The sequence below is a fragment of the Oryctolagus cuniculus genome, chromosome 15, assembly GCF_964237555.1.
Source record: "Oryctolagus cuniculus chromosome 15, mOryCun1.1, whole genome shotgun sequence".
Classification (NCBI taxonomy): Eukaryota; Metazoa; Chordata; class Mammalia; order Lagomorpha; family Leporidae; genus Oryctolagus; species Oryctolagus cuniculus.
The window spans coordinates 17,687,927-17,707,074 of record NC_091446.1 but is presented as its reverse complement, the minus strand read 5'-3'; the positions used below and the strand labels follow the sequence as shown (position 1 = coordinate 17,707,074).

At 35.6% G+C, this 19,148-nt stretch overlaps 1 protein-coding gene across 9 annotated transcripts in view; it reads left to right on the top strand.

Annotated features, from left to right (window-relative positions):
• Nucleotides 1-19,148, top strand: part of VTI1A (vesicle transport through interaction with t-SNAREs 1A) — a 375,822-nt gene that overhangs the window by 74,611 nt on the left and 282,063 nt on the right. For 5 of the 9 annotated variants that reach the window (XR_011382257.1, XM_070057222.1, XM_008270521.4 and 2 more), the window contains exons 4-5: nt 11,664-11,741; nt 17,955-17,975. Coding sequence is in view for 8 of the 9 variants with exons in the window: in XM_070057222.1 (XP_069913323.1) it covers nt 11,664-11,741; nt 17,955-17,975 (99 nt within the window). In the remaining variant the exon portion in view is untranslated. The remainder of the gene's footprint in view (nt 1-11,663; nt 11,742-17,954; nt 17,976-19,148) is intronic. The other 4 variants (XM_002718711.5, XM_070057223.1, XM_051823644.2 and 1 more) reach the window with 1 other exon arrangement.

Here is a 19,148-nt window from a genome sequence, read left to right as displayed (position 1 = left end):
AGCACTCACATGCAGGATACACGATCTATAGTAATTCTTATTCATTTGGAATACAGCAATTTGTTCCTGTCAGTAGAGGATAGGTTTGTTGTTTTAAATTGCTGGGTTTTGTTTTTGTTGGCATGCTCCCCAATACAAATTGAATGGCTGACAAAAATCTATTTGTATGACAGTTCAATCTAGATAAGTGCCCTGTGTTGCCTAACGGTACAATTTGGGGTCTCAGAGATAAAAGCAAACTGAATGCCAGGCTTGTAGCAGAGCTTCTTCGTGCAGATAACAGAGGTAATCCATATTCCTCAGGTACACAAATCAGACAAACAAAGGAGGAATATGCATGCACCTCATTATGTTTGAAATAGTGGTCTTTTAGTTTCTATATAATAAAAAATGGGGATATCTAACTCATGAGAACAATGAAATAACTGATAAGATTTGCCTGTATTTGAAATTAAAGAGAAACATGGTATTGACTTATAAAGTTGGAGAGAGATTTGTTGCTTAGCATTTTTCCCGTAGTATATTGGTTTTTGTTGCATGAGTTTGCTTTCTATTTTAACTTTCCTATTCGAAAATAAGTTATACATTTAGACAATGATTCTTTTACAGCTTTGATAATCTGTAGAGATGGGGTTGAAGGCCTCTCCTTTTCTTCTAAAGATGAGGACCTAAACTTTTTACTTATTGGCTTACCTTTGCCTAGATGTGTCTCCCAAGTATAATTCATATATGAAAAGAGGATAAAATACATAGCAACAACATTTATCAGGAAAGTATGGGGAACAATGCATAATGTATCAAATATTCTGGAAATATGGCCAAGGGCTACAGTTGTAGATATTCTGAGACATAAGGATTCAATCAACAGACCCTGCTGATTGATTGAATTTGGCAAGCAAAGGAAAGAGTGGGATAAATTTTAGGTTTTTTCTAAGGAGACCATGTGGATGGTGATACCGTTCATCAAATTAAGGGAAAGAAATGAAACAGTATACAGAAGAAAGCCAATGCTCATTTTGTCTGCTAAATCTGTGATGTCTTTAGGTTATCTAAGGTGCCTAGTAGGATTTGGATTTGTGAGTAGAATATACAGAAAACATCTTTGCCAACTTCTAGGTGGTAACTGGAATAAAATTTACAAATGAAATGATTCAGATGAGTGAAGAGAGGGCTAAAGAAGAAGACAAGGGGAACACCAGCATTTTGTGGGTCTAGACTGTTGAGAGAAGTTTCCATGAAGGAAAGACCATAAGGTTAGGAGGAATTTCAGGAATGGCTGTGCTAAACTTCTAATACAAATTGGTGGGGGGGGGGGGGCACGTCAGATGTTATTGAGAAGTCAAATGAATAAAGGTCCGAAATGTGGCCTTTGGAGCCAAAGTTTGACAATTTGAGCAATAAAATAAGTCAGTAGTATTGAATTATAACCCCAAGGATAAAATATCCATGAATCGATACTGATAGAAACAGATGATTGACTCTCCTAGAGAAGAATGCTAAGTCATTTATGTAGAAATTCTGCCCTCAAGAAGGTGGAGCATAACTCCTCGCTCTTTACATGTGAGCTATTTGTAGTGAATACGGTGTGAGAAGGGAAGAATAATTGTATGGTGGAAAAACCTGACAAACTGTGCCTCAGCCAGGAACTCAAGGTCAATGTCAACAGTGATATCATGTCGATATTTTGTGACCTTGATAGGATGCGATAAACTGGAATTTTACCTTTGTGGTCTCCCTCCCCGAGACATAACTCCAATTATGAGTTATGAACCTCCAGTTTATGAGGAAAATATCAGACCATCTCAATTGAGGGACATTTTACAAAATACCAAGTCATTGTGTGTTCCTCAGTATTCTCAAGCTCATAAAAAAGGAAAATCTGAGAAACAGTCATGAGAAGCCTAAGGAAACACGACTATTAAATGTAATGTGGAATCTGCAATGGGATCCTGGAACATAAATATTAGGTAAAAAGGAATTCTGAAAAAAAGGATGGGCTTTAGGTAATAATAATGAACACTTGGGGGGTGCTGTGGCTCATTTGGTTAATCCTCCGCCTGCGACGCCAGCATCCCATATTGGCGCTGGTTCTAGTCCCGGTTGCTCCTCTTCCAGGCCAGCTCTCTGCTGTGGCCCGGGAGTGCAGTGGAGGATGGCCCAAGTGCTTGGGCCCTGCACCCCCATGGGAGACCAGGAGGAAGCAGCTGGCTTCTGGTTTTGGATTGGTGCAGCGCCAGCCGTAGCGGCCATTTGGGGGGTGAACCAACGGAAGGAAGACCTTTCTCTCTGTCTCTCTCTCACACTGTCTATAACTCTACCTGTCAAATTAGAGAAAAAAAAAACTTTAAAAAAAAAGAAAATAATGAACACTTGGTCTATTAATTGTGACAAATGGGATGTAAGTTATATCACCATTCCTTGTACTGCTCTTGCAACTATTCTATAAGTTTAAAGTGGTTGTACAATTAAAAAAAAAGTTCATTTTTAAAAATGTAGCCAATGAATTTGAGAGCTAGAAGGTCAGTGGTGAGCCTGGGGAGACCTACAAAGTGGTAGGAAGTCATCCAGTTTGTAGCAAGTTGGGTAGTGACTGAGCCATGAATAAGTGCACTTAATGTGTATAGATACTCTTCCAAGAAGTAGGCTAGGAAGAGAAGCTATGGAGAGAGTTGGGTATTAGCTAGGGGGAGTAGTATTGGGTGAAATGACTTTTAAACATATAATGATGGGCTACCCTGAAAGGTGTTTATATACTCAAAAGAACAGTAGAAAGTGAAACATTGAAGACAGGAAAGAACATTTAGTTGAGGTCTCTGAGTAGGCAGGATCTTTTTTTTTTTTTTCAATTGAAAATAGAGAATCTTTTTTGGATAAATATGTTTTTTATGAATCATGTGTGAATACTGATATTAGTCATATTTGTTTCAGGTCACCCTGATATACAAGTAACCTTCAAAATATTTACACAGAAAATTTGAGTTAAAATAGTTTTCTTAAATGATCTACTTATCATAGTTTTGTTGGCTATATCCATAAAACATTGACAGACTTATTGAATTATGAACACTTTAACCTCACTATAACCCACATAATCTGTAACAAAGAATCTGTCAAACATGAATTTGAAAGTTAGTATTAGGAAAAATGTTATAAAGAATGTTTGCCTGTGACATGATTGGTTCCAGTCTAGAGTGTTACAATAGCTGTGTAAGGTTACACAGTCTATTGGTAAGTAGGCAATTCTTAATTCATCCTTATAACTGGTGTGGCTCCTCTCTGAGTCATGTGGATAGGTTATTGTTGTTTTATGGGGCAACCTTTGAAGGTTAATGTTAAAACATATCTAAGTGACACCCATAGGTGTGGTTATGACTCACCCTCTGAGATCAGATGTTTCATTCTGTCAAATAAAGCATTTTAACCTGAAGCATTTGTTACCCTGCAACTCTCAAGTTTATAATTGTCAGTATTCCAGATGCTGACAACGATGTCTAAATAGAGATTTCTTACTGTTTATTTTTTTATTTTGGAGGAAGGTGACCAGAAACAAAATCTCCAAACTAATTAATTTTATAGCTCGTGAAAAGTTTGTAAAAAAAAAAAAAAAAAAGGTGAGTGGTGCAGCCAGCCTTTTCTTTGTGGAAGAAAGGTGGGATGACTCCAGCCTGTTTTGGAAAGACCACCGGCATTGGGAAGCAGAGGCTGTCCTTGTTCAGTCTGATTGTTTTTAGCCCTGTGACCTTGGATGTATCACTCATCTGGCTTAGAATCCTTATCTCTGAATTTCTGGCTCTATGTGAAGCCTCATATCATACTTCTGTGTCAATTGTACAAATCCTTGAATGTCTATATCACTTGAAATTATGATTATAATCAGTCTTCCTTCCCAATGCTAGGCAGATTACACAGGAAAACTAGAAGTATAAGAATCGGTTATAGGAATTTAAATATTTATTCATTTTAAAATGCAAATGATGGGGCAGACAATTGGTATGGTGGTTAAGATACCGGCTGGGATGCCCTTATTAAAATCCAAGTGCCTGAATTTAAGTCCCAGCTCTGCTCTGGATTCTAACTTCCTGCTGAATGCTCACCTTGGAAGGCAGCAGGTGATGACTCTGGTAGTTGCGTTCCTGTCACTTCATGGGAGAACTGGACTGAGTTCTCTGCTCCTGGCTTTGGCTCAGCCCAGCCTGGCTGTTATGGACATTTGGGGAATGAACCAGTGGATGTAAGATCTCTCTGTTTCTCTTTCAGATAAAATGAAATTAAATAAAATACAAATGAAGTATCTGTTAGATAGCATTCATTTATCAGAGTATCATTTTCCAGTGGGAGTGTGTAAGGTATTTATATATCCTTAGTAACAAAATAATAAACATTTTGATGATTTGAAGGGGAGTCTGTGGAGTTATTTTGTTTTACATTCAGAAAGACTAAAGAATTTGATTTCCTCCATGCACACTATTCCAGATGCTGACAATAACATCTGGGCATTCTATCATGAGCTGATTTTGTGAATGAAGTAACTTAATTGTTTCTTGACAAGCTAAAATGATTTAAGGCACAGCCACATTGTGCTCAAAAGCAGTGTCAAAAGTCATAAACTATAAGCATAGGTTAGTGAGTGGGGTCATGGTATTAACTTATGTTGCATTTTGGTGCTGAACTTAAAGTTGGGAAATGCTGGGAGAGGAAATGAAGAAGTACAGTTACATGATTTTTGGGCTCTCTGTTTTGCAAATCATTAAATGATGTAGCAGCAATGTGGACAGAATTCCTAGTGTTAAAAAAGAAGGCCATTCTAGTATGCACAACCCAAATGGAGTTATTTTTCCATATGGATTGCATACGGGTTTGTGTGAATCTGTATGTGTATAACATCATATATATATGTGTGTGTGTGTATATATAGATATATATATATACACATACATACTGATACATTCTAGCTAAAATTTGAAAAGTAATTAAGAAGTGTGGTATAATTCTTTTTTTTTTTTTTTTTTTTTTTTTTTTTTGGTCAGGCAGTTAGACAGAGAAAGAGAGAGTTTTAGACAGTGAGAGAGAGACAGAGAGAAAGGTCTTCCTTCCGTTGGTTCATTCCCTAATGGCTGCCACGGCCACGCTGTGCTGATCCGAAGCCAGGAGCCAGGTGCTTCCTACCAGTGTCCCATGCAGGTCTAGGGGCCCAGCACTTGGGCCATCCTCCACAGCCTTCCCGGGCCACAGCAGAGAGCTGGACTGGAAGAGGAGCAACCGGGACTAGTACCCGGCGTCCCAACCGGGACTAGAATCCAGGGTGCCAGCACCACAGGCAGAGGATTAAATAAGTGAGCCACAGCGCCGGCCTCATCTCAATTTTTACAGCCGAAACTTAAATATCATTTTCAAACATATCAAATGCATTGGAAAGTACAAACAGAAGTAGTAAATGAGAATAATTAGGATAAAAAGATAAAAATTTTCAAAAGAAGTTTTAAATCTCCTTTCCTGGTATTACATAGTAAAAAAACAATGGATTATTTCAGCATTCTCACAGTAACCTGCTTTTCTAACCTGTTGGTAGCCTAGCAGCAGGGCGTGTTAGTGTATTCTCTCTGGTGGCTTGCATATGGTCCATTGGCTGTGAGTTCATGATAGATAGAAGGTGTGTTCTCTCTTTATTAATGCTACAGAATTGGCGACATGTGGCATGTGCACTTTCCAGCGAATAAGCTTGACATTTAACCCAAAACAGTCCCCTGAGCTAGAGCACGTCATGTTTAGTAGAATGATTACTTAGAAGAAACAGATTGGAATTTACTTTCTCTGATAACATTAAACAAACACAGTAAAGTTTTTACACTTGGAAGCCATCCAAAAATTGTGGCACTGGAAAATAAGGGTTTGGATAAAGCAATGTACTGGAGTTACTGGGTTAAATAACATAGGCTTTTTAAAAGTTACTTTGGTATATGTTAGCAGATCATGTTTAAGAAAGGTAAACTAATTGATGCTGTCAGACCTGTGTGTGTACTAGTTTTATTGTGTCCTTCCCAACATGAACATGCTTGTTAAAGTTACCCCATTCAAGGTGTTAGGTTAAGTTTCCATTAGTTTATAGTATTTAAATCCTCACAGCATCCCTGGGAAATAAATATTAACACCACTGTTTTAGAGAAAAAGGAGTTGATATTTTGACCAAGAGAGAACTTATTTTGACCAAGATTACACACTGAAATGTTATACCTGTTCTTTTCATTTAGTGCCCTTGTACTTTTCCATCCTAGCAACTTTTCAGGGATCAAACATTTACCTAATAGTTTACCTTGCCTTTACCTAAACTATGTAGTATGACATGATTTAACATTAAATCACCTTTTCCAAGAATTGGTACAAGAGACAAACACCCTGATAAGCAAAGATTCATGAATTCTTTTTTATGTCTTTTTCTTCAAAATGTACATTTCCTGTCCTGGATCAATAAGCCTTTTTAGGTTGTAGTACAGGGGTGGCATGTGGCTGAAAAGCTGAAACTGACCATGGAAAAGTAGAAATGAGGTTAAAAATGGAATGCTTGGTGCCAAAGATAGATGAATTTTAGAACGTGCCGTCCAGGCATTACAGAAGTATGATATTACTTAATTAGAGTCAGATAAAATTAGGTAAGAAATGAATGCCAACACTTGTATGAATAGCTAATAAATATAATTTCATGGTATTCTATAGTTATCCCAAAGTGTTAATTATAACAGGAGCAGTTAAAATCTTTGGCACAGTTAAATTCTTTGGCTATGAAAGCATAGCAGTTTTTAGCAGATGTATCACCTGGTAACCTTGGACATTATTAAATATATGGAGACTGAAAGCCATGGTAGAAGCAATGGGAAAGTCTGGCCAGACTGGGTAATTTGTTTTAGACCTATGGAGAAATCTATTAACTATTTCATCTATAGACCAATTTGATTAGGAAGTAGGACAAGCTGTTCTTTCATTGCTTACCAAAATCATAGTGCATTTTGTATCAATTATTTGACTGTCTGCAGCACGTAGATTAGAAAAGGGCTTTCTTAGTGTTGTGAATGTTTTGGATTGCTGATTAGTAATTAAAGTACTGAATGAAGAAATTAGGCCAAGTAGAATGGGAATAAGAAAGCATTAATTCTGTGATACAGATGTTAGAAACAGATTGTCTTGAGCAGCCCATTCACCATTGTGGCATTCTACTGTGGAGTATTTGCTTCCCATGTAAAACTCCAGTCGAATGCCTTCGAGATGGTTTCCTCTCCCATGCCTTGTGATGTAGCTGTATGGGTATTAATTTAGTGAAATATCCTGTCTGCCAGGTGTGGGAACTAGCTGATTTTATTGTAATACCAGATCATTACTTAATTCATATGCAACAGAGTACAGCACATGGAAAGCATTATAAATCTATTTACAATGTGGCTGGTCTGATGATAACATTGTATTAAATTCCCAGGTGAGGCAATTTAAGCAATTGCTTTGCCATGTGCACGCCATGGAAATTAAATTCTCATATATGCTTTAGTAATAAACCGACTTCATTGTTATTCTTTTGCTGATGGTGGGCTGTAGAATCCTCATTCTAGTTATGTATACCTTGTTTCACATGTAGAATCATGGAAGGTGGTATCACAGATCACAGTTTTTAATTAATTTTTAAACTAAGTTAATTCATTTTATTTTGAATTTAGTAGGGCTTGTCCAAGAACACATCCCACTCAGTTGGGAAATGTTAAGGCTTGGGTCAAGTAGATAGATTGTTTCAAGCCGAATTTCCAGACGGAACTGAACAAGTGTATCTGTTTGAACTTAGAATGTGAGAAAATCAGCCAGACAGTATGCAAAAGTCCTGTTCATTTATCAAGTGAAAACCAAAAATCACTTTGCATCTCAAAGTCCTGCTTTCATAACTAAAAAGTCACTTTGTAATCAGTTTAAAATAGGCATTGAAACTTTGTGCTTTAAGGGTAAAAATCAGTTATTCTATTTTTTTTCTACAGCTCATATGTAGCCTATAGATTTTTCTGCCCAACTGTGCCTCGTGCACTGAAGTATGTTAGTTAGAAAGAGTAAGCTTTATACAAAAACAACTTAAAGTGAGAAATATTCTTGTATTTAAGTGTGTGTTGGGTTGGGGGTGGCAAATATTGTCAGTTAAAGCTTTTCCACCCTTATGGTACAGACCAGAAATTGTGGTAGATTACAAACTGCATAGAGCTTCTGTCTTCTCCAGAAGCCACATATAAAGCACCAATAGACAGTGGTAACTGACAACTAAGACTAAAAATGTTGACAATTTCTTGATTTGCCTGGTTAGCTTATGTATAGAAGTCATTAACTATTTATAAAATGCATTATGAATTGGGTTCCTTCAAACTGTAGCTGAATGTGTGACATTTCCAGCTCATATTCTCATGCTTGCATTTGGCTAAAGAACAGATTTTATACTGTTGATAATAAAGTAAAAATATTTTAGTTAGGTTTATCAAGATAAAATAGATGTTTCAGTTTCATTAACTTTGGATGCTCTAAATTAAAGACTTAGGTGGGTACTTAGTAATATAACATGAGGTTTTTAAAAATTCCATAAAAGATAACATTATTGATGTCTTAGAGCAAAATTATCCATAAAATAAGCAATTGGTCATTCAAAGCAATTTGCCTTTTTGGTTTTCAAGGAGTTTAGTGGAGACCTTACCAGCTAAATTACACTTGATTATAATCAGCTTACTTGAAATTTGAAGCTATAAAAAATTATGAGAAAGTACCATTGTCAGGCATCCAAATCTAATTCTTAATACAACAAAGATTCGATTTATTTTATTTTTGTAAAATGAAACTCAAGGGTAAAGATTGTGGTTTTTAGCATTGTCTTATCACTTGCATGAGGAACTATCTGATTCTTGAAATGAATTGTCTTTTCATTCTTTAAGAGAAGTCAGTCCTGTTACAGAACACTTTGTTAAACTCAGCATATCATTTGCTTAATTACACCCAGAAAGCCGTCCAAATGACCAGTTTCTCCCCTCCCAATGGTAAGGAATGACCTTTATCGAGTCTACCCTGCTAGTCTGGCCGAATCTTTAGTTCTCTTCTGTTGCTGAGCATGTACACTCTTAATTGCTGGTTTTCAAAAGCAGTGGATTCGAACCAAAGCAAAATTAGATAGTTAGAGATGCACGTTTGTAATTTTCTTCTTCTTTTGAAGTATAGTAAATCAAAATAAGAATATAATGTAATTGAATAATCTATGCCAATTTGTTGATATTTTGGTGAAAAGAGGGCTAAACAAAAACAATCTCCATATGATGTTCTTGCATACTGTGGAATGTTTTAGTCCCCCATAGTGATGAAATGAATAATTAAAAAGACAGCTCTGATACCACAGCCTGTTTAAAGGTTTTCATTTCCTTTAATGCTGTAAAATACTTTTGCTTAGCCAGTTTGGAACTACTGTAGTGGAGATCTCCAAATGAGCAAAGGAAATATTTGGCTTGATTTAAGTACTGTGTTAAGGTCATGAAGTGGACTTCCCTTCTAATTTAGCATTTTTCAGTAGAAAATGTGTATGAAGTCCATAGAAATAGCTAAAGAACAGTAGCTTCAGCAAATGCAGTAAGAGAAGCAGGCTTACTGTATGCATTTGTGGCGGCAGGAAGTCTACTGGGTTCACGAATAAATTGGGTCACTCTGAAGGTGAATAGATGTCTTTGCTGACCTCAGGCCAATGACTTCATTTCTCTAATTTGTCCTCTCTGCACGTTGTTGGTTTTATTTATTTTTTATTTACTTATTGACTCATTGCAGCTACCAATGTATAAGATACACATTTGTACCAGGGACATGGAGCTTGTGTTGGATGCTCAGGGTAGAAAAAGGATCCCACGATCTCCTTAATGAGGAAACATTTTGCAACTCTAGCTCCTTTTTTTCCTGAGTCAATCCAGAATAATAGATTGGGGAGGAAATTTTACATGGTAGAATGAGCACTGGGCTGTGAGTCAAGACCCCAGGGTTCTACTCTCAGTTTAAGCAGAGCACCAAAGCCATCTTTCGAATTCCATAAGATTGCCTTTTTTCCCCTCTAAAAAATAAAGGGGTATTTAGTTTTTTTTTTTTTTTTTTTTTTTTCTAGTTTGACTCCATTCAGTCTTTTCCAGCTGGATTCTGCTAGGGCCTTAAGCCCTAACTCCTCAATTACATGTAATGAGCCAAATTCTCTCTTATGTATGAACTAAATTCTCTCTCTCATCCTTGGGAGACTAAGCAAATGACTTCTGAAGTAATTTTCTGTGTCCTATAACTCAGATAAGGAATTCCAATTGAGAAGAGCTGCATCTTTTAAATGATTCAGAAGCCTATTGGTTGTTCTTTTCAAAGGTTCTTTTAAATTCTAATATAATGTTATGTTGAAGATGTTATGATCACTATGTGCCCAAAGAGTGTTACTCATTCACTCGTTTAGAAATAAAATTAAAAATCTTACTGTTGACTTCTGCTCATGGATAATGAGTAGTCATTTTAAACTGTGATACTTTTTCTGGTCACAGTTGAACAGGTAAGAAATTTTTAAGTCCCAAGTCTCCAGTGAGAAAGATTACTGTTTCCCATCTGCCATTTTTAATTGTATTTTTACATAATTCACAAGCAGGAAAGGCAACAAAGTAACTAATAAAACAGAACTTGGGTCTGAAATAATGATGCGGAAATGGAATCTAAGGACTATACACTAGTTCCACAGTTAATTTACAGAACCTTTTAGGTTTTCCAAATATGTGTACATTTAGATGATTCAGGAATTGCTTACAGACATGTCCCTCTGAGTTTACAGGTGAGTGTAGATTTCTTGTCAAACAAAATTGCAGTGTGTGGAATATTGACTCATAACCCACTTGTCTTTATTTCCTTGGATTGGGAAAGGTTGATTCATAGCTTACTTGTCTTTATTTACTGAGATTGGGAGATTTGCTTTATCAGACACCATGGATGCATACATACATACATACACATACAAATGCACACACCCACACCCACACAAAAATACTTTCCTTATGGCCATTATTTATAGAGAGCTTGGAGCCGTTTAAATTATTATGTGGACAGAGGGCAGACTTTTAAATTGTCTCTCTTCTGGTTGGTAACATCATAATAACAAAATAAATATAGATGTGCTATTTAGGCATTCCATGGTATGGTGGGAGACATAATTATTATCCTAGAATTAGAGATTTTAAAGGACTATATTTTTAATACATTTCCTGTCACAATATTAGAGGCATATATTCTTGTTTTAATTACAATCTGGTGAGTTTGACACATACATAGCTGTATAGCTGTATTACTTTCAGTTTACAGTTGTATTTGAATGATGATGTATGGAATAACCCACAAGTCGCAATCTTTTTATGAATATTCATAGAGTACTTACACAATGAAGAGTTTTCCTTCATACTGACATTTCAGAAACTTCTAATGTACATTAAATTTCTCAAGTTCAGGAACTTTGCACAACTTTGGTGTGCAGAGTTTAGCCAATAGGTTTCCATTAGGGGGCTCTCGAGGTTTGAGATGATCAGCCTTGATACCAATAATGCTCCGAAGCCTTTACTTTCTAACGTTCATATCGCTCTCTCCCTTTTTGTTTTGTTTTATAGAAAAGGTCACGGATCGCCTACAGTGACGAAGTACGGAATGAGCTCCTAGGGGATGATGGGAATTCCTCAGAGAACCAGGTAGAATGCTAATCAGGAAGGCCCGGTGGGTGGCTGGAGGGTGAAGGAGGTCACTGGCACACTGGGCTCTCAAGCTGCTCCTTAACAGCATTAGCAGCAACTCATGTGGAAGCGATACTGTTTAATGCAAAGCTGGAGTCTTAATCAACTTCAAAATGTTTCTTGGAGATCTTACATTTAACCCTTTACCTTGTGATCACTGTCTGCTATCTTTTAAAGAAATCTTTTCTTCTCTTTTCTTTATTATTTAGTACTTAAGGAATAACTTGAAACACACTGTTTGCAGACAAAGCCAAGGTCTTCACCTCAAACACATGTAAAAGGAATAAAAAAGTACATAATACAGCTTTGATAATAATGCAGTATAATTAAATCAACACTTGCAGCAAAACAAATGAAAGTAAGCTTTCAAAATTCAACAGGGCAGCTCAGTCCCCTATTGTGTAGCTTCTTAAAAATACATTCACCAAAATGCAAATTCTGAGTACCAGTGCAGGGCACAGAGAGCCATATAGAGGACCTGTTTCTGTCAAATCATAGCAATAATAAAAATGATAGTAATAATAAGGTAAGTCTTTTGTGGCAGTTTAGGATCTGTGTAGGCAAATATATAAGATACAATTTCTTCTTAAAAGGGCCTTACAACTTGGCTGTCAATTCTCATTGGATCATACAGTACTGTCATGAGTCTAATTAATGTCCTACTTCTTTCTTTGAATTAATACTGCAGACTTCATTAGTTCATATAAATAATATATAAGACTTTTAAAAAATGTTTCAAGAACCTCAGTGTAGAGATGACTTTAAAAATGTCTCAAACAACCCTAGGGACTGATTGATGATGGGAACTTAAGAAGCAAGACCTAAATGTGTTTATTAATGTTAGTGTGGTGTGTATTATGAATGGCTGTACTCTGCCTAAAGGAAACTGAGTGTAAACCACTCACTAAGTAAATCCAAATTTTAATAAGATAATAGAGCATAATATGTTACATACCTTATAAAATTTGCATAATTATATTTACCATTTCAAATAGATGATATACTGGGTCCATATATGCTGATACCATATTATTTTCTACTATAATGTTTATTATAAACACGGATATTTCCAGTGTGGTTAAGCCCACCCGCCCCGAAAGAGAAGAAAACCACTGAGCTGATTGTGTTTGTTTTGGGAAAGATGGGACCCTCTCTACTATTTGGATGTTATCAGCTTGAGATCAGACATGCAAACACGTTGAGATTTGACATGGGATTTCAGCTTTCCTGATTGAAATGTGAGAATAGCTAACGGGAAAAAAAAAAAAAAACACATCAAACATAAAAGGGTAATGTAACAAAGGGTTTTTAACTCATAATAGATTAAGTAATGTGAGGATGAGAGAAAAAATATTTTCTTCCTTTTTAAAAGTGAGATTTGGATTGCTCATAGCTCTTGAATGACTGAATCATGATTTTATTTCCTATCTGATGCAGAAATCATTTTTTTTTTACAAAATGTGAATGTGTGGTTCTTATGTCATTTATTTAAAAAGCTCTAGATGTTTCCTTCATTTGAAACGACTCCTAATGTAGAGGAAATAGAGAGGAAGGGGGTGTCCTGTCTAACTCAGACTCCATTATTCTAATAGATGTTGTAGTTCTATGACAGGGATCCTTTTTTTGAAAAAGAGTGTTCACTTCTTTTAATGGACTTTTTATATGCCTAGAACATCTCCTTACATACTTACAAGTATGATTTTTGTGCCTAAAGAAAAATATTCCACAAAAATAGATTGAGTTCATATTTTCTGAATTTCTCAAGTTATATTCCTGTCACTTTAAAGTGATTATGCGGAGATTTCCCCTGGACTTGTATAAATCAAACTTACGAATTCTGAAAGTGCTTAGAGGACTTGAAGTTTAGTTGTAAGGAGCTGTCACTTCAATATTAAATAGAGTATGATAAATTATAGTCATAAGAATATGTAACTGTTAGATTATTACTTATGTGAACTTTTCAGCCTGAAATTTGAAGGAGGTTTAAAACTCCAAAGAGACCACACTTAACTTTTTGAATGTTTTGTTTTCAAATGTAGCAAAAATTTCCACATAGTGATAAAGCCATTACATTTTGTTTTGAGGCTCTTTGCCATAATATAACAACTGTTGTCACTCAAACTACGATGCATCCTTAACCAGGTGCGGTGACTTGAGAATAACTTTTATTCTAGATGAGTGTTCACTTAGACTGTGGAATCGAAACAGACACTCTTTAAAGAGAAGGTTTTAAGTTGGTTCTTCATACTTCTGGATAGAACTATGCATAATTTATGTAAAAAAAATTTTCTACCTAAGATTGTTATTTTCAAGTTAATTGTTGGTAAATTGATTTTCAGAGCTTCTTCATATATTATTTATGAAAAACTTTAAATCTACAGGTAAAAGTGGGAAATAAGCAAAATGAGTCAAAAATATAAATATTCACACAAGTTAATATTGCTGTATTTCATTTAAAAATATTAAGAGGTTAGAAGAGAAAACAGTTAATTAAAGAATGGATAGAAATTATTGCAAATAGGTGAAAGAAAATGCTGACTAGTTATTTTCAATGCAATACACATATCCTTCCAATAGTGCCTGCTTTGTGAAGATTAGACAAATGAGAATACAATAGCTATTATTTCTCATTCTAGAAATGTATAATGCTTGGGGTTTTTTAGGATTTTAAAAAACTTGACTATTAATACATGTAATTTCAATCTACTGATTATAAAGCATATTAATTTACTCTTTGGTATATGAAACTTTGTTTTATGATTAGAGATGCCAAAACTTAAGAAATTTAAAATTTTTTCAAATGTGTCTTTAATGCCTTCATACAATACATATTTGATTTAATTCCAATTTAATTGCCTTATCAACGTTCATTTCAGATTCATATCCATTTTATTTAGTCAAATATAGCTCAGGCTTGATTTACAAAGAAGGGACCGAGTTACATACTTTGCACATTTTTTGCTGCTAGACCATCAGCTACCCGAGCACCATTGTCTTAAATGTTATTATTCTGTTCTTCTAGATGGCCATATTTGCCATTCCATATGGCAACATCTTAATTCCTTGAGAGAGTTGAGTTCTTGATGTACTTAGAGTAGAAACTTTAATAGTTCTTAGCTTGATGATTTCGTTTCATGAGAACTATGCTCAAAAAGGGAGAAAAAGAGCTTTGTGAATAAAAACACAAAGCCTTTCATAGTGGAGTATGATAATGGGACAAATAAGATGTTCCAAGTTCTAGTTTTGAACCCTGGTAGTCTTGCAGTTACCATATGCAAAATTACATTGATTTGTGAATATAAGTAAATCTTAAATAGAAGGCTCAACAAACATAAAAGGAGTAGGATATTTCCAAATGTGCAGAAATTTTTGTGGTGAAGCAATATTTAGCAGATAATGATTGCTTAATTTTTTAATACGAGGTTCTCTTAAGTTCCCATTTGAGCTTGCTGTGCATAAAGTGTGTCAAACTTCAGCTACAGACCAGGGGGTGAAGTCGGTCAATTTAATTCCCCAAGATCTGAGGAAGGTCGGTATCATTTCATATAGCCCTGGCAGAGCAGATCATTACCAGGCACAAATCTGTTCGTTACGTGCTGAGGGTTTATAGCAAAATAAATAGACTGTCATCATAAGTTCAGAAAATTGTGTGTTCGACCCACGATAATGTGTAAAGGGCGTTTAATAGAGTTCAGCATTTATTCGTTATCTGTATGCGGACAGAGACGGCAGTGGCGTTATCAGCTTTAAAAAAAAAATTCGGTAGTTCTGGGGTCACGTGACACACCTCATCCACACAGGCGCGCGCATGAACCCTCACATGCTCTGCAGTGCAGTTTTGATTTTAGTCACAGCAGAAGGCTTAACCACAAGAGATTCCACTGGTTCAAACCAGCGTAAACCAGATTTTTTCAGCCCACAAAGGAACAGATTACCTCTTGTATCAAATTCTGCATTGGGGGAAAAAAAATCTTTGTTTCAAAAAAGATGTTGATTATCATAACTCAACATGGTGGCTTTGCAGGCTTTCATGTCGCCTATGATGGAGCTCGTCACTTGATAAAATACAAAATCACCACTTTCTGTCTAGTCTAAGCATTGTTAATTTTCAAAAATATACCATCTTTTGTTTACGTGAATGAATAACTCTGCCTAACTTAAAAAAAAAAAAAAAAAAGATAAAGATGAAAACCCTCCCATTACCTAGCTTAGCTACAAATCCGGTCTGGAGCTCGAAGTCAGCCATGCAGCACAAACAAGATAGAACGTTTTTTGTTTGGAACCTATTGAAAAAACAAATGGGTAGCATTTTTAAACACTCATTGATTATGGCAGGGTGGCATGCCCCAAATGGTCTCCATTGCCGAGGAGTAGTTTTAAACTTTGGCCCTTTAAGTATCATAGTCAACTGAAGAATGGTGCCCCCAGAAAGAAAAGATAGCTGTGCGATCAGTTCCCAGATTGTCTCTGAGAATTCATGTTTTCCTTTTTCTCCCATGATGTACAGGTGGTAAAGAGAAAGATTCTAGCACATGATAGACCAGATATTTTAGTATAAAGTTTGACTTCTGGGGAAGAATTGAAATTTCCACATGAAATGATCAGATGTTTACTTGTACATGCTGGCTGGTTGCCGAGCGAATGGGGTGTATGAATTAAAAATAATGGCAACTTCTAGTCTGTTTTGAAAGGATGATAATAAAAGTTGCATTTTCACTAAGAATCCCGTGAGGCATTATGTAATAAATTCTGTACTCTTTTTGGAAAGAATTCATTCAGAAATTTTGAAATTTCATTTTGGACTTAAAAATCTTTTTATATCACCAAGTAGCAGAATAAGCTGCAATACGTACTGCCTTCGGTGACTATGAGACACAAGCAGTGGTAAGCATTGGGAATCCTGGCACTTCTAGAGAGACTTAGAGTGAGCCATTCATGACGCATTTCTCACCAAGCAGTAGTTCAATTCATTGCCCTGCCAATGTCAAGTGTTAGAACAGATGTTAAGAGACATTTGGATGTTTAAAAATTATCAGTTGTAGAGTTGAATTGCTGAAGATGCACATTACAAACCTACAGCGTGGTCTGCAGTCTTTTACAGCAGAGGTTTCAGTTTCTATTCACTGCAGAAGCTGTGGTAGACATTTTAGCTATAGAGTGCCGAACACACACGTACACACACACACACACACACACACAATGAGCAAGATACATGGCTATATTCTTGTCCTGATTTCTAAAGAGTGAAGCAGCTTGTTTTATCTGTTATAGTTAAGGCAAATAGAAAAATATTTTACATAGGAGAATTAAAATAGGAGAATTTACTAACAAGAGTGGTTTTTTTAAATTTAACTTCAGTAAAAACAGACTGGAGTACAAATCAAGTAAGAGATTTAATTGCTTTGAGATGACCCAGTTTAAGATAAAGGAAATTGAAAAATGAAGAAATAATTTGAAAATGAAAACAGGCCACATGATTGCAGTAACCTCTAAAGCAAAACAGAAATTTACTTGGAAATCTACATTAGTTCTAAGGATAGTGAAATTTTTCCTGATACTGTATCCTAAATAAGTGTTAACCAGTCTGTCCTACTTTATTCTCAGCTAAAATAATATGACCTCCAAATGCAGTCCTATTACTAATGGGTACAAGTCTGACGTTAACTAGCGTAATAGTTTGTTGTTTTAAATACTTATTGGAAGCAAACCATGAACTGTTAATCATTTTCATTTGTAGGTAAAGTGGGATATCAGTTGTCAAGATTCCAAATAGAAAAACATCCTGAAAACTTGTATATACAAAACCTCTTCAGCGGTACATTCTTAGAAGAGAGGAACAGTAAACTTGTTTTCTTTCTTTATAATATAGACTCCTATGAAGTCGCTCCCCTTTATTTCATGATGGTGTCTTAGATGTACTTTAAAAGAGAATTTCACACTATTCTCTTTGTTTAATGTGACAGTGTGAGAAAGTGATCTTTATTCGTTCAAAAAACTCTGCATGTAGTCTATGTTTAGGTTCTTTTAATGTGTTTGTCTGTGATTTTTAAATGCTAAACATGTAAACAGATAAATTGTCAATGTTAATTCTGTATCCTGTCACACAACTGATCTTTCTTTCCTGCCATTTCTTTCCTTTTTATCTTTTTTTTTTGTGCATTCATGTTGCAGTTGATAAAATTACGTGAAGAGGTGAGTACTTCCTAGTTTCCCCCCATTTTTACAATTTTGCTTTTCCAAATAAAACTGAAGTGGATCTTTGGGCTCGTTTTTCCAGGGAAATCTACACATAGCAAAAGTATTGATTACGTTGCTTAGAAATCTCTGTGACCATCTTTTTAAAAATGATCATATCCTCATTTTAAAGTCTGTGAAAAAAAGAAAGGAATAATAAATGAAAACTTAAAACCATGCCCAAGTATAGTTTTACTATGATATCTGACTTCTAGCTTGTTTTAATTGTGTTGGTTTCTCAAAGAAGTTAATCTGATTTAATTTTTTCAGACATTCTGATTTACTTTACTGAAAACCATTCTTACATAAATTCCTTTCCCTCACCCAAAATTCTTAGGTTTAGCATCTGACACCATGTATCCATTATCCTCTTGGGGAAGTGCACATATAAATGCCCTACCAGTCTATAGACACAGGTACCGAAGCATAGCCAAAGCTGCTGCTGCTGCTGCTGCTGTTGCTGTTTAACAGTTTTTCTTTTTGTAGGAAACTCAGCCAAGTGAGTCCTCATCTTTGAGTTTGCTAATCTGTTTCATAATGCCCTCTAGACATCTTTGTGGCCTAGCACATATTTACTCAGTGTTGATAATTTTGTTCCTGTATCAATGCAGGACGTTGAATGATTCTGCTTGTTTTTGTTCCATTAGGCCAAACATATCAAATATACTTTGGTATTCTTTTTTCAGAGATAGAATACTTTTCATAGTTTTCATTTAGTGAGGTTGAATTTTGTTATTTTTCTATTAGGACATAAAATAACAGCCCATGTTGTGATTTAAAAATTGTAGAATTCTTATAATCAGAACACTATGGATTCTTTTCAGGTTTAGATTGGTTACATTGAGGCTTCCCAGAAGTTTTTTTTTTTTCTTTGTCAATATATCATTCTCTAGGTGACATAAATGTTGATTTCAAGGCCTGCAGACAGTGGTTTTCAACAACTCTTCTGATTTCAGATGCATTACTGGCGCTCTGTCTTGGTAAAAGTAATGACATATACGATATAGGGGAAAACACAAAAAACCCTCACCCTCCAACCTCTTGTGTTTTTTATCTTCCCTACATGAAAGCAGATGTATAAACTAAATGAATCAACTGCAGTTTTGCTGTATTAGATGATTTGTGAAGTGA